Raw genomic sequence first — 15,876 nt, forward strand, 5'->3', positions numbered from 1 at the left:
TGTGTGAGAGAGATCGAGTGTGTGCATGCGTGTGTATGTGTGAGAGACAGAGAGTGTGTGAGAGAGATCGAGTGTGTGCATGCGTGTGTCTGTGTGAGTTAGTGTGTGTGTCTCTGTGTGATTATGTGCATGATAGGGACTCAAGGGTCCCTCACAACATAAAGAGCTGGCTCAGAGTTTGCCAGAATCATTTTCCAAACCAGTTAAGGAGGATTGTTTTTCTTTCTCCAAAAGGAAATGCAGCAACCTAGAAGCTTTTGTTCTTTTGTTACTGTTCTCAAGTGCTTCTCTGGCCCCACCGTAGGTGAGGCCCCTACTTGGAGAGATTATTGTCCAGGGCGTGTTTGACTCTGGTTGCATGCTGCTATCACAGAGCCCAGATGTGCCGATAGACCTGACGTATTGATTTAAAGAGACCTTCCGTGGCCACGGAGACCTTGGGAAGGATACCATGACCGTATGGTACATGTAAACAATACATCAACTATACAAACTCATTTGCTCTGGATTTTTAACCGTGGGTCATGTTTGTGGAGAGAGGACATGTTGAAATGAAGCATAACAATTACATTTGACGTAGGCTTCTATGGTCAGAGGAAAAACAAATGTGGACTTATGAATTTGATTATACTATGAGTTGTGTGTTATTATAACGGACCACCATCATAATCATAAGTCATAATTCAGGCTACAGTTCTGCCAGTGGCGATGTGAAGGTGGAAAGCAGAAATCGTTGAGTGTGCTTCCCTCTATTGAACAAATGTGGATACTGCAACTGGAAGATTTCGCCCGTTTTATTTGTGGTGCATGGACAAGCGAGAATCAAATGTTCCAAGTATGTGCACGTGTGTGTGTGCGTGTGTGTGTGTATGTGTGTGTGTGTGTGTGTGTGTGTGTGTGTGTGTGTGTGTGTGTGTGTGTGTGTGTGTGTGTGTGTGTGTGTGTGTGTGCGTGTGTGTCCTTGACTGCTGCCATAGCAGCAAATCCACTCGACTTGCTGATTCCGTTTTTTATTTACTTACATGAAAACAATTCACCAACAATTTACATTATAACGTACATTCTTTGAGTCTGACATATGTCTCATAATCAGAAGTTTATTAAAGGACTGTATTAATTTAGTATAGGCCTAATAAAAGTTGTTTTGTCCCAGTATGGCTGATGTGCATGCTAATGTGTAGCATGCTTGTCACTTACAATTTAAAACGTATTAAATTATTAAAATTGACACTTACACTTTTTGTTATGTTGCCAAAACGGGCGAATCCCAACGAAGCTAATATTTGACGTCAACTCGGTGGCTGTACCTTATTTGGCTGTGAGTCTGGTCTGTATCCTTTGTCACGCCCCATAGTTTACATACAGACCAGTACAATGGTGTTCTGGCCCCGGAACATAAATGGAGGTCGCGTAAATATGAGACACTAGTTGTTTAGCTTAGCTGCATCTGCCTGTGTACTTCCACGGGAATTACGAAGGATTTTTTTTTTTTTCTTAAGATATTTAACATGAACCACGGTCGTAAATGCAGTGTTCCAGGCTGTACGGGGAATGCTGACACTTTTCATAGTCTTCCTAAAGAACCAAACACTCGAAGGGCATGGCTGATGTTTGTATATAAGATCCCTGTGAAGATCGACAGTCAATTGGAGCTATTCATTTGCTCGAACCATTTCACAAAGGACAGTTTTGAAAACCATGGACAATTTAAAGCAGGATTTGCTAAAATGCTGTTGCTGAAAAGAGGTGTTGTTCCGACCATATGGTCATCGGAAGCTGTAAGTATGATTTTGTCGCTAGGCTAACTGTTATTAGCAATGCTAACGTATCCTGAATGTAGCTAGCACTAGCATAGGTAGAGAATGTGTTATGATTTAGTTTATTGGGGCTAACGTTATTTCATTTTCCTGACTGTTTTATTCTAATACATAACCTGTGGTGGCATGCAAATCTACAATTCACGATGCATGTTTGTCCGTATCTTTGTCAGGTTATTTTTTAAATGTTATTTGAGCAAGATAGAGCTAACTGCTTGGGATAAAAGCGTCTGCTAAATGCATAAATGTAACTGAAGCTGAGTAGAATCACGATAGTTTTGGTTGCTAAGCTGTAACGTTACCCACTTGAGTCGATCCCGTTTGCTCCGACAACATAAGTGGAAAAAACTAACGTTATAATTTCAAATAATATCTAGTCAATCTGTTGAAATGTGTTGTGTAAATACAATAGATTTATTTGCACGTTTTTTTTTTCCAGAGTACATCACATGAACGACACACAAAAGACGCAGCATGCCAAACAGATGCTCCAAGTGTGGCATCTCGGGCGACACAACTGTCTCATAAGACATTGGGACCTCACCTACGAAGCAAAGGTAACCGTTCTAATTATTCTTACAAAACCAGACGTCTTATGGTTTGTGTGTTCAGAACATGTGTAGCATTATGAATGGGTAGAATTTAGCAGGGCAGTGTTATCCAAGTATGTTTACCATGATGACTGGGTACTTTTATCAATTATGTGAGACATTCACAACAATTAACGAACTATTCATAGTATGAATATAACTATTCATACTATTCATCTGTATTATCACTGATTGGTCTGACCTCAAATCACTTGCATTACCTTTTGTGCGGGAGGCTGGTGAAAATTATTTGGTCAATAGTATGAATGGGTTTATATACAAATATATTTAGTTGTGCTATTGTATCACAGCAGTACATTGTCTTTAGGCACTGAGCAATCCATAAAACACCCCACTAAAAGTGTCTCCCCCTCCCCCTTCGAAGGTATACAGACTACAGTGCCATGCCAAAGTGTGGCAGTAGGCACAACGGCTCCTTCAGTGTCTCGGCCATCATCTTCGAGGCCAGCAAAGAGACCTCACCTTGAATCGGAGGAGGAGGAGGAGGAGGAGGAGGAGGAGGAGGAGGAGGAAGAAGATGTTTACTATGCAGTCACCAATCTTCAAGATTCCACATCCGATCCTGCACAGTCTGTTACCACGGAGACAGAATCGTCTCAGCTTTCGTAAGCAAAGTTCATCGTATTGGACACGTCCTATAAGAAAACCCCAGCACCAGCTCACACAAGGCCAAGTGTCTGCATCACCTGCAAAGAGAACAGGGTGGAAAGGCACACTTTTTCTTTTTTTTTGTACAATTTGTTTTTAAAATATTTTACATTTCAGAGTATAACACTGGATGATTGTGTTGAAACAAAATAAAGTTTGTCATTTTGTTGTCTTGATCCAACCGTGTGTTTTTGTAATATGCTGAACCAACCAATAATGAATGCGTATTTGTTATATCACCACATTATAGACCACATATCAGGTGGGTTTTTTCACCTGATATGTGTATCCCCTCTGAAAATAACATGCATGATGGCAGGACAGACCCTTTGCCTGGGCCATTTTCAGCCCAACCAATGTTACATAGCCTATTCAGAGCCCTTAAGGAACAGTGTGAAATACCCTATATAAACATTCTATCACCCCTTTAATAAACCAAAACTTGGATGGTGTTTATTTTTCTCCCCAAGAGAGAGACTTCATGCAGTTTTATATTATTAGTACTTTTGAACTCCCCTCTAAACAGTAAACAGTCCTCTGACCTTACCACTGATTAAACCAGACCAGGTTGAACCACTTCCTCTGGAGGGTTAATGGAAAACAAGCTTGTGTTGCGTCTGAAATCAAAACTTGTCACTGGACAGACTTAGAAGAATCACATGCCCTTCTCATTCCTACCCTCCCAGTTCTTCCCACTTTGAGGGAATCTCTGATCCAATGTTGGTAGATAGGTGACAGGATTTTGCTCTCCTAAAGGCTGCAACCATCCCTCTGTTATCATACCTGACCTGTCTGGGAATTCTGGGTAATCAGCACAGAACACCGCCCAACCACAGGCCTTGTTGAGACCCTTAATCAAAGACACTCCCCTTTAGTTCAAGTTCAAGTCTTTTATTGTCAGATGCACAGAACAACACAGTCAGACTGGGCACTGAAAATTCTTAGAACAAGACAATGCAAAGCAACCTGGCATAACATAAAAGTACACAGAACATAGATTACATCTATGATACGCAAAAATATAGTAAACCTCCTAATATACAAATAATATACAATATTCAATACTTTAACGTTAACTTTCTTAGGTCCAATCGTTTTTACAATGTCCTCTACTCCTACAAAAATAATTCCTCCCTTCAGAATATTGCATGTTAGATTTTTATCCATAAGGTCATATCAAAGTGGTGCCCCCTAAAATCGACTATACTAATACTTTGTTATTAATCAGCATTACTAAAGAGTAATCTGTACACCCAGCAGGGGGGACAACACGTGAGGAGAATCTGAACTCAGCAATAGTAAGTAGTGGGAGGTGGGATGGAAATGGTTGATTACTTCGGCTTCCCTTATTGGTTGTCGTGTTAGTATAAAGTAAGGCAGGTAGTTGGTGGAGGTGGATCTGTGTGTGTGTGTGTTTGTGTGAACCATCTCAGGTGATATTGAATACTCTTCAATTCTCTCATCTACCTACAGTAAGTGATTCTTCTGTGAGCTCAGAGTGCAAGCCTAAATAATCATGATTGATGATTACTGGATGTAAGTTCAGGTTTCAGGGAGTCAGATGGCTGAGTGGTTAGGGAATCGGGCTAGTAATCAGAAGGTTGCCAGTTCGATTCTCTATTCTATTGTGTCCTTGGGCAAGGCACTTCACCCTGCTTGCCTCGGGGGAATGTCCCTGTACTTACTGTAAGTCGCTCTGGATAAGAGCGTCTGCTAAATGACTAAATGTAATGTTTCAAATGGGATAGAACTGCCCTCATCTGCAATCAATTTGAACAGAACTTACATGATTTCTGGGTGCAATCTGCCTTAATGTCCTCTCTCTCTTACACAAACTTCCCTCCTTCTCCCTCTCTCTGTCTTCCTCTGTCTCCGTGTCCAGTTGCAGCATGGCCGCCTGTCTCCTGAGAGGGTGTCTGTCTTCCTCTTTGAGACCCAGCCTGCTCCTGTCTGCATCAGGTGAGAGATGGAGAGAAAGAATGATAGTGAAAGAGAAATCTCGCTTCAAAGTTATTTTTCTGCATATTTATTTGTAAGTGCCAACTGGTATGGGCTCTATGAGTACTTTCCCAGTTCATCACTCCACAAATATGTCAACAAAAAGTTGTATATTTACTCAATGAATAGGAGATGGAGAGAGAGGGAGGGGGGGATAGAGAAAGAGGGAGGAGGAGAGGAAGAATGGGTGCAAAGGTGAACTTGAAGGACAGATGGTAGGTAGTCTGGTACTGACTGGTTTTGACAGGCTGTATCCAATTTTTCTGAAGACTAAGGTTTTACCACTGTTGTTTACTAAGATCTACTCTCAGAATAAGTAACAGAAATTCAAGATAACCACCCCCTCCCCTAACACTCCCCTTCACTGATGAACTCGGTGTCATCTCAAAACTGACATAACATTTTAAGGAGTAGTTTGTTCAGACCTGTGTTATTTGATATTTGACTTTTAGTTATTACTTTGATAACACACACACATGTTTACCCTATCCACACAGCGCTGACATGTCTCTCTTAGTGCTGTCTGGGTTAGCACTGTAAACCCCGGTACTACAAACTCGTTTCCTTTCTGTTCAGGATGCCGACAGGCCAGCGAAGCTGTGGCCAGGGTGATGGAGGATGTTGAATACACTGGTCCTTGTATGAAGACTGAGGTTCCAGGTCCCATATCGAAGGTGAGTGTCCGTGTTGACTAAATTGACAAAATCTCACTGTATGAAAATGGTATATACTGTGTATACTTTACCTGTGAAGTCCATAGGAATGGGGTTTCATGGAGTCAGGAGTAAATCTAACCTTCGCGGCTACACAGCCCTAGACCAGTGACCTTTGTGACCACAAAACAGTATTACCAGGATGTTCTGACTGCTTATATGTACTTGACCTACAAACAACTTCCTTCCACATTTTATAAAGTTATCAAATACTTTCTCCTTTGTCCACAGAGTTTGTCAAAACAGCTGGAGGTTGTTCAGGTGAGTTTATATTTTGGGTGCCACTGTAGGGGGTTAAATATTGGCCAAACAACCAAAACTAATTCCCCTATGGTTTATAGCAAGATAGGGAAACTGAACAGTGTATTAACCAAATAATGCCCATACAAATAGAATTACAGTTATTTGACTCTGTGGGTTAAATCATAGCAAGACATGTCAAAGTAAGGTTAAAATGAAATATACAGTTCAAGTTCAAGTTTTTTATTGTCAGGTACACAGAACAACACAAGGTCAGACTGGGCATGGAAATTCTTGGGACATTTAAAAAATAACATTGCAAATGAATGAAATCATTTAAAAGGCAAACATGTTACAAAATGAAGGTTAACTCTTACCTACACTACCATGATCATTGTAAATCAGAGAGACAGCAAGAGGTGAGCAAATATGAGTACAAGGACAAGCCAGAGCTGAGGAGAAAGTCTCAGGAGATCAAGAATCCACAGAACAAGGCTTCACAATTCCCTTTATACACAAGAACAACCAATCAGACAAAATCTTGACCCTTACTTATCAACATATGACTAGCAATGCTACAGTAAGTTACACAATGAAGTGTGAGAGCCATCAAGTTGAGACCCTGTTGAGCAACTCCAGATTTTAGCATATGAGAGGTGGGTGCAGGTTGACACCCACTCTTACACCACTCGTGTAATATATTTCTTTTTTTTACATAATATTCACACAATCCATGATTCAACCAAAGTCCATCTTATCTTAACGGCTCTATAAATAGCCTAGTTCTCCCGGAGAACGTCGGTTCCTGCACGCGTGACACATTCTTCCGTTCCCTCTGGCCTCAGAACGTGCTGCAGGTGAACTTCTTCTGTGACTACGATGAGAGCAGAGGGAACTACCTGGTGGACGTGGATGGGAACCGCATGCTGGACGTTTACACCCAGATCGCCTCCATCCCCATAGGTGACTGAACACACCAAGTCACCCTGCTCCGAGGATTAGAACATAGTGATGCACAGCTACGGCGTTCCGTTCTAAACGGAAAATTCAGTTGATTTTTAAACTGTGTTTAACTTGTGTTCCGAAATCCCAAATGGTTTTAAAAACTGTTTTCCTTTCCTCACAGGATACAATCACCCAGCTCTGACGAAAATCATGACAGACCCCATGAATCTGGTGAACTATAAAAGCCTCTACTTGTTTTGATACAGTTGACTGCACAGATCTGAATGCCACTGCACACTTTACTAACAGGATGTGATTATCTTATGTGTTCGTCAGGGTGCGTTCATCAACAGACCAGCCCTGGGAATGCTGCCCCCTGGGAAGTACCCAGAGAAGCTTCTAGGAGGTCTGATGTCGGTAAGTATGACCTGTGACCTATGACCTATGACCCATTCTCACCTACATTATGACTGATGGTGTGAGGGTGCATCGCTTCCATCATTGATGTTGTTAGTAAAATGTGTTGAATGCACCTTTACATACCTCATATAAGTCACACAAATATCATAGTGTGAATTAGATAGGGGCTGGATAACGATGGATGCCATTTGACGCCGCGATCGGGGTGTTTCCCCTGTGTGACCACCAGGTGGCGCCCAGGGGCCTGGGTCGAGTGCAGACCATGGCTTGTGGCTCCTGCTCCAATGAGAACGCCTACAAGGCCATCTTCATCTGGTACAGGGTGAGCGCCATGGCGACAGCCCTCACAGTGTGCTGTGTCAAACACACCAGTACAGACACCATTTAACGGCCTTTTAGAAGGTTCTCCATGATCGATACAGTTCATTGAATTTTGGTGTCGTTATTCTCTTAAGTCTTGTGTTATCTTCGGGTCATTCTGACCCGTCATTCTGACCCACCGTCGTATTGCGACAAATTTACCACATACAAAAATGTTCTTTTAACCGTCGGGCTGTCTCAGACCCCCCACATTGCAAAGGTTAAAATAAAATTATTTTTATTTGTTTTTGTATTGGGTATAATTGGGTAAACACAACGATGGTTCGTTATGAACCTTTGGGTCATGTGACCCGAAGGCAGCACAAGGGTTAAGTCTGTCCCTAGATGGACGTACAGAAGCATATTACATGATTCTCCTTCGGAGTCTAAACATAAGCGTCAGATAGCTGTGTTTAAATACACTGAATTGTGTTGCTATCCTGTGTTGCTGTGTTGTGTTTACCTCCAGAACAAGCAGAGAGGACACAATATTCCCAGCCAAGAGGAGGAGAGAACCAGTGTGATCAACCAGGTGAGGTCACGCTACTCGACCACAAACCTCAACCCCAAACACTGGGTCCCTCACTGGAACCCTCATCCATCTGTGCAGTCTAAATACACTGGAACCCTCATCCATCTGTGCAGTCTAAATACACTGGAACCCTCATCCATCTATGCAGTCTAAATACACTGGAACCCTCATCCATCTATGCAGTCTAAATACACTGGAACCCTCATCCATCTGTACAGTCTAAATACACTGGAACCCTCATCCATCTGTGCAGTCTAAATACACTGGAACCCTCATCCATCTGTGCAGTCTAAATACACTGGAACCCTCATCCATCTGTGCAGTCTAAATACACTGGAACCCTCATCCATCTGTACAGTCTAAATACACTGGAACCCTCATCCATCTGTGCAGTCTAAATACACTGGAACCCTCATCCATCTGTGCAGTCTAAATACACTGGAACAACTGCATGTTGCACAACCCAGTAGTAGATACCTGTGTTGTTGGAGAGTGTTGTTGAATATGTTGAGCGTTGTGTGTCTTCCTCAAGGGGCCTGGCTGTCCCGATCTGACTCTGCTGTCCTTCATGGGTGGTTTCCATGGCAGAACACTGGGTAAGACCGTTCTAGTTTTATAGCAAATTAGTTCATTCTGAATTGATCTTAATAAACAAATCCTACACACAGAAAACTCACTCACTTACTCTACCCACATTCAATCGACGTATCAATCTCTCTCTGCATCCATCCACCTCTCCTTCCCCAGGTTGCCTGGCGACCACCCACACCAAGGCCATCCAGAAGGTGGACGTCCCGACGTTCGACTGGCCCATCGCCCCGTACCCCCAGCTGAGGTACCCCCTGGAGGAGCACCAGAGGGAGAACAGCCAGGAGGAGGCTCGCTGCCTGGAGCAGGTCAGGCCGACAGGAGATGCTCTCTGGATCCTCCTGAGCCGCTCTGCACTCCTTCTGTGCTAGTCTACATCCTCCCTCCTTTTCTCTCTCCCAATTACTCTGTCTTTCCTTTTCTCTCTCTACTTTTCTCTCTCTCCTTTTTACTCTGTCTTTTCTTTTTCTCTCTCTCCTTCCCCCCCCCCCCTCTCTCTTTCCTTTTCTCTCTCCATCACAATCTCTCCTTTCACTACTGTTTAATCTGCAAGCCTGTATGTTTATTTTTGTTGTCCTTCCGAACGTCCAGGCGGAGGACCTGATAGTGAAGTGGGCCCTGAAGGGACGACCTGTGGCAGGGGTCGTCATCGAGCCAATCCAGGCGGAGGGAGGGGATAACCACGCCTCTTTTGACTTTTACAGAAAGTTAAGAGGGATTGCCAAGAAGGTAAAGGAAGGAAACTTTGCATGTATTTATGTCGGTATTATGCTGAATCATCTTATCATTTGGTTGGCTGTTTTCATTCATAAATTCCATGAATTCACTCCTCTGTGACGTCACCTGTCCATCAGCATGGTTGTGCGTTCCTAGTGGATGAGGTGCAGACCGGGGGCGGGTCCACGGGGAAGTTCTGGGCCCACGAACACTGGGGATTGGACGACCCTGCTGATATAGTCTCGTTCAGCAAGAAGATGTTGACAGGAGGCTACTTCCTCAAGGACGAGTTCCAACCAGACAAGGTAGCAACTGTACATGTGTGGTCAGGAAATAGAATCAGTCTGAAGTTTTCTCCTCACAACATACTAACCACGGGGAAACCCTGTAGTTCTGTTGCCGTAGCGATTCAGGTTCCCTTCCCTGTGTTCTCCTGTTCAGCCGTTCAGGATCTTCAACACCTGGCTCGGAGATCACACCAAGAACCTGTTCCTGAACGAGGTCATCAAGGTCATCAGGACGGAGAACCTCATGGAGGAGGTGCAGAGGTCAGGCAGGGTCATGCTGCAGGGCCTCTACGAGCTCCAGGTGAGCCGCACAAGTGTGTGTGTGTGTGACGTCAGCAGCTCGGTCAGAGCAGTGTGAAGCGTGGAAAGGGAGCAAGCAGGTCTGCGTGTGTGTGTGTGTGTGTGTGTGCGCACGTGCTCACCGGCGCTTGTGACGTGGTCACATTTGTGATGATGTGGATGTTACGAGAAAATCCCATATTTGAATCAGAATCAGAAAATATAACATATTTGAGATCCCTCTCTTCCCTTGCTGTCTCTTTCTCATGCCAAGGCCAAGTACCCTCACCTCCTCAGCAGAGCCAGAGGGTTAGGGACCTTCTGTGCTGTCGACGTGAGGGATGAAGACACTCGCAACAGCCTCTTGATAAAGGCCAGGAACAAGGGTAGGTCCCACCACAACCTCCCCATGTTCTGACCCGGTACACCCCCGTAGCACGACCACACACACACCCACCCGTCCTTGAACATTACTCAACACAGTGGGAGGATTCATGACGCTCGTTCGGAAGAACGCGAGTTCGTTCGTGTATGTGTAACCGAGTTGTGGTTGTCTAACTCCTTAGTTAATACCTAAAACTGTGCCACCCCCGCACTAGGTGGTTGAAGCTTCCAAAACCTCTATAGACAAATACCACATATATATAATATCTTATTCTATATGTTACACCCACACGAAGGGGTTCTCGTTGAGTTCTGACGCTGTCGACCTGTGGTTCTGCAGGGTTGGTGTTGGGGGGCTGTGGAACCAGCTCGATCCGATTCCGCCCCGCGCTGGTGTTTAAGGAACGCCACGCCCACCTCTTCCTGGACATCTTCAACGACGCCATCGCTGAGCTAAAGTAAGGGGCTGTGACGCCCCGCAAACAGTTGTTGAGACGGTCTGGTTGTTTGCAGTCTACACAGATGATGGCAGACACTGTGAATTACTTCAGGTGCACTTGGCAGCAATGAGACCAGATCAGGTCAGACCAATGCCAGCAATGTGTGAAGCAAATCAAAACACGCTTCAGTTAACTGTAAATATTCATGTAACTGATCTGTGCCAATCATCCAGAGATGCTTGCCACTGGCTGCTATTCAACAAATTCATATGACACGATTGCACTCATTTGTTTCCTGGGCAAAACTGTAACTGCACAAGTTAATATGTACAGGTCTCTCTTCCTGTCAGTGGGTTATTACATTTTGTAGGAGTATAGTATCCTAGCTGACTTGTGTATTGTACTGCTAAACTAACAGTGATTGTATTGTTGTGTCCTGCTGTGTCCTGTTAAGGTCAAATAAAGTTGCTGTATAGTTTTAAATAAACTTTTTTTTCCTCCAATATAATAGGTATTCTGAAAATCTGCCACTGATTATTTAACTGACAAAGCACAACAATTATTCATTTTAATTTTAATATACATAATTGCTTGTGCAGAATTGTATTCACACACCCTACAGTATCAAGTAAGGGTTCCAAACACTTTCTCAAAGGTATGGCGGTCTACTACTCGTCCGAGGCGGGTAGAAAAATAGAGCGTATCAGCACAACTATAGCGTTTCAGTTTCAGTATAGGTTCACCGATAGAATCCCCCGCATCTCCCACGGTCATCACATCCGACACCGGCATGTAAACGTCAGTCCGTTTGCCCCAAAAAGTCAGGTGAGATACCCTAAGCGTAGTCTGCGCCGAATCCACGTACATCATCCCCACAACGCGTCGAAAGAAGTGACTCGCGGTGTACAGCATTGTACCGGCAAAGAGCGCTATTCCGGTGCTGTAGACGACTAGGAGGTCCGACGCGTCTCCTTGGAGATACATGTAGTAGACAGGGGGAAGTAAGACCACTGTGATGCCCGTCTGGAGCAGTTTGAGTCTGGATACCGCTCTGAGCAGCATGATGTGAGGTAGTGAGTAGATGAGGGTGTAATTTTGACTCGACAGGTCTGAGCATTTTGCGAGGAGGACGTGGGCTGACGGTGAAGAGAGACCCTGGGGGCGGTGATGAAGGAAGGGTGCGTTGCGGCCACCGCACGGTAGATTGGGTGCGTGGGGTTGTGTGTTGAGGACAAGACGAGTGGATGATCTTCTTACTAGACATAGCCCTCTGCGGTGGGCCAAAGCTTGGTGGGTCAGCCGTAAAAGAAGCGTTGACCTATGCTGGGAGACACAGAGAGATACAAGGACAGAGGACGTCGCCTACATTAGAGTTAGATATTTGTTTAGCAAAATAACATGTTTTAGCCTACACACAAATACACCCCTGGGATCAGTGAACTATTAATCCACTGTAGAAACAGTTCCCTTTCTCAGTCGGCAAGTTAGCAAGTTAACTGGCAGATGACTAATCTCAAATTGAAAACACTGTAAAACGTAGATAATTCGTAAAGTAAAACGTACCATGACAGCCGTTGTCCGGTGAAAACATGAAAATAGCGAAGTAATAGACATTTGTTAAGCTCATTTAGCAAGCCAGCTAGGTCATGTTATGGACACACGAAGTTGCCCTTCTACCCCAGGAAGTGGTACTTGCTGGAAAAGGTTTGCACTATTAGGAAATTACGCCCTCAAGTGGTTAAGAACTGACAGTTCAAAAATAATATCAGAAGTCTTATTTTTTTCAAGTTTTCTATATTTTGTAAATACACAATATAATAATAATAATAATAATATATATACATTATTAATTTTTTGCAACATTTGATCAATATAAGCCTGGTGGACACAGCTAGGCGCGTGCATAAATGACTAAAATAAAATAAATGACTAAATGTGCATGGTACATGACGTCCTTCCGCCAGCTGAACTCGCCAGTCGAGTTGACAGGGTAAGGTGAACATGGTAGCTGGGCAGCGTTTCAGTGTTCGCTATTTTACAACGTAATTATTACGTTACTGTGCGGCGCCTATTTACAAGAATTCATTGATCGAATCATCTGTTTCGACACGGTAGTTGATTAACCCGTTCGAGGAATAGTAATTGCGGAGAAAAATGCAAGCTTCCATTAATAACGTAATGCTAGAAGTTGCTTACTTTGGTTCCATTCTCAAGTTTTTCATGAACTACAAGTAGTTATACAGCGAGTACGAACGGCCAGATGAACTGACTTGCAATTGGAAAACGGAGAAAAAATGCTGCAGCTTGGAGATGAAGTAACGCTATTCTCGGTTGTTTTCGTGGTGGCTCTGCTTAGTACCAGGAGTCCGCTATGGTCCTCTGTCCTCACCGCCTCACTCTACGTCTTTCTGCTGATGTTCCGGTTTCCTCAAGTCCCGTCTAGCCGTACAAGGCAGGTGCTGCGGCCCGCCAGGGGGACAGTTGGGTCCAGCGGGGTGTCGGTGGTCGCTCACCGGGGTGGTGGACATGAGGCTCCTGAGAACACTATTGCTGCCATTCGCGAGGTGATTATAGAGCAATGAACACATTGACAACACATTAAATACTGTTTCTTTTATAGCCAGTGTGATATTTAAACACTCAGCTCATCATGCATGACACCTAGCTATAAAAGAGAGGGCAGAATCTACGCGTGTGAATTCAATGCCGAGGGTGCTTCATTACATTTCACCCCCGAACCGCATGTCTGATCCCGGAAATTATCATGATCCCAACACAGGCAGGTAAGAATGGGGCCACTGGGGTCGAGTTGGACCTGGAGTTTTCAGCCGACGGAATTCCCATTCTTATGCACGATGACACGGTGCTGCGGACCACCAATGGACAAGGGCCCCTCAACCAGCTGACCTTCTCTGAACTGAGGAAGCTGGACGCCTCCACAAAGCACAGACTCAGGTGCGAGAGAGACCCACAGATAAACCGAGTAAAGTTGTTCATGAGAGAGAGAGGGGGAGAGGGGTGGTCTTGCAGGGAGAAACGCATGGTATACAGATCGTTGGAGACTGTAGTCCATGGCATGGACCATCGCTATTTTTTTACTTGAGAGTGACCCAGGGTGGTTCTTTGAGGCTAAATATTGATGTTGTTGTTTTTTGTAAACCCTCAGTGACAGGTTTGCTGGAGAGATGATCCCTACTCTGCATGAGGCCGTGCTGGAATGCATCAAACTCCAGCTGACCATCTACTTTGATGTCAAAGGTCACCCCGAAAAGGTACAGCCAATCACACTGTTCGTTGTTCAAAATGAGGAAGTTTGGATCTTTTGGTTTGTCCGTTAATGCTTCTGTCAGAGAATCTAGAACGGTTCCTGCTGTAGTTTGCACTATCGTTGTCCTCTTGTTTCCTGTGTGCGGTGAAATGCACACATAGTACAGTCTAAATAGGAGGAATGAAGATGCATGCTGTGCTTGTTGGTCTTTCAGACACTGGTCCTCTTGAGGTCAGGCATCAAAGCAGGGCTTGTGTTGATGCACAGCTGCAACAGGCACACCAGCTGGACACGCACAAACACACACACACATAAATTCACAAGTAAAAACAAAACAAAAACCCACACAAACAATTGTAGAATGTACCTGCATGTTACCCCCTCCCCTCCCCAAACACACACACACGCACACACACGCACACACACAGTAAAATGTCCCTGTACAATGTTCTGTCTTCCCCCTTGCCAGTCGGCTGCTGCTCTGAAGGAGATGTATCAGAAACATCCAGTCCTCTACAACACCAGCATTGTCTGCTCCTTCGAGCCCAAAGTCATCTACAGGGTGAGGGGGGAAGTAAAGGGCCTGCCAAGGGGAAAGTGGGAGGGGTTATGAAGTAGCCTAGCTTCTAGCTCTGTTTTAATGGGCCGACTCTTTTTTTTATCTCGCTCCCCGTTTCTTTCCCTTTCTCTCTCACTCTCCCACCTGCCATGCTCATCTCTCTTAATACCTCTACCTCTCTTTCTCATTCTCTCCATGGTCTCTCGCCCCTTAACCCTCATGTTTCGACCCCCAGATGAGGCAGGCTGACCCGGAAGTGGTCACAGCTTTGACCCACAGACCCTGGAGCCTGTCTCAACTCGGCGATGGCAAGCCACGGTTCTCATCACTATGGAAACACCATTGGACCCAGCTATTGGACGTGCTTCTGGACTGGGCCCATCACCACCTGCTGTGGAAGCTATGTGGAGTCTCCGCCTTCCTGGTGCAGAAGAACTTTGTTTCCCCGTAAGTTTCTCTGAAAGTATCTAGGTTTACAAAGGTTCAAAGGAAACTAGTCGGCCATCTTGGCACCAATGTGGTGCTTGTTATAAAGAGAGAGACTAGTATGCAGATTTCTTCTGTGTAAATGTCTAATGTCACCTTGCTTTTGTTACATAAACCGTTTTTCTGTGTCCTTGGTCTCGGGACTATGCAGTTCTAGGTCCAGAGAGGAGGTGGCTTAAACCTCTACTGACGTTTCCTCCTCTGATCCCTTTGTCTCCTGTCCCTCAGGGACTATGTGCAGTACTGGGCCCAGAGAGGAGTGGAGGTGGTGGCCTGGACTGTCAACACAGACGTGGAGAAGCAATACTACCAGGAACAGCTTCAAGTCAGCTACATCACTGATAGTTTACTGGAGGACTGTGACCCCCACTACTGATTATGGACTGGTATACACACACACACTGTTGAAGAACTTCTAATGTTTAAAATGCTTTGTGCATTAGTCTTTTCTGATCTCTTATCTACGGAATCAATAATGTGTCTGTGGAGTAAATGATTCAAAGCGACAAAAAAACCCGAATAAAAAAAAAAAAAATTGGATATCCTCTCGTTTCTGACCTACTTACACCATTACCTGTTTACCG

The 15,876-nt window shown here is 44.5% G+C and overlaps 3 protein-coding genes and 1 long non-coding RNA gene across 5 annotated transcripts; 3 read left to right on the forward strand and 1 right to left on the reverse strand.

Annotated features, from left to right (window-relative positions):
- The first annotated feature begins 1,400 nt into the window (after window positions 1-1,400).
- LOC136965519 (uncharacterized) lies at window positions 1,401-2,910 on the forward strand. Its single transcript, XR_010879303.1, has 3 exons — window positions 1,401-1,778; window positions 2,257-2,374; window positions 2,793-2,910. It is a non-coding gene; the product is annotated as an uncharacterized lncRNA (long non-coding RNA).
- A 2,048-nt stretch (window positions 2,911-4,958) lies between these two features.
- On the forward strand, window positions 4,959-11,046 carry LOC136965274 (4-aminobutyrate aminotransferase, mitochondrial-like). Its single transcript, XM_067259358.1, has 15 exons — window positions 4,959-5,035; window positions 5,651-5,748; window positions 6,019-6,048; window positions 6,873-6,990; window positions 7,154-7,203; window positions 7,309-7,389; window positions 7,622-7,714; window positions 8,222-8,284; window positions 8,817-8,880; window positions 9,032-9,180; window positions 9,464-9,601; window positions 9,727-9,894; window positions 10,031-10,177; window positions 10,430-10,541; window positions 10,880-11,046. Exons 1-15 carry the CDS (start codon window positions 4,966-4,968, stop codon window positions 10,999-11,001), a joined length of 1,503 nt encoding a protein of 500 aa, XP_067115459.1. The 5' UTR covers window positions 4,959-4,965; the 3' UTR covers window positions 11,002-11,046.
- Window positions 11,047-11,569: 523 nt separating this feature from the next.
- Window positions 11,570-12,665, reverse strand: tmem186 (transmembrane protein 186). The gene is made up of 2 exons (XM_067259672.1): window positions 12,543-12,665; window positions 11,570-12,302 (listed from the first exon to the last, which is right to left on the reverse strand). Exons 1-2 carry the CDS (start codon window positions 12,591-12,593, stop codon window positions 11,604-11,606), a joined length of 750 nt encoding a protein of 249 aa, XP_067115773.1. The 5' UTR covers window positions 12,594-12,665; the 3' UTR covers window positions 11,570-11,603.
- A 291-nt stretch (window positions 12,666-12,956) lies between these two features.
- gde1 (glycerophosphodiester phosphodiesterase 1) lies at window positions 12,957-15,811 on the forward strand. 2 transcript variants are annotated; one of them, XM_067259318.1, is made up of 6 exons: window positions 12,957-13,543; window positions 13,759-13,934; window positions 14,146-14,251; window positions 14,717-14,809; window positions 15,042-15,253; window positions 15,521-15,811. In XM_067259318.1, exons 1-6 carry the CDS (start codon window positions 13,274-13,276, stop codon window positions 15,666-15,668), a joined length of 1,005 nt encoding a protein of 334 aa, XP_067115419.1. In that variant the 5' UTR covers window positions 12,957-13,273; the 3' UTR covers window positions 15,669-15,811. The 2 variants fall into 2 exon arrangements, with proteins under 2 accessions (XP_067115419.1, XP_067115420.1); XM_067259319.1 differs by lacking the exon at window positions 14,717-14,809.
- Window positions 15,812-15,876: the final 65 nt, after the last annotated feature.

This window comes from Osmerus mordax, chromosome 21, assembly GCF_038355195.1.
Source record: "Osmerus mordax isolate fOsmMor3 chromosome 21, fOsmMor3.pri, whole genome shotgun sequence".
Lineage (NCBI taxonomy): Eukaryota > Metazoa > Chordata > Actinopteri > Osmeriformes > Osmeridae > Osmerus > Osmerus mordax.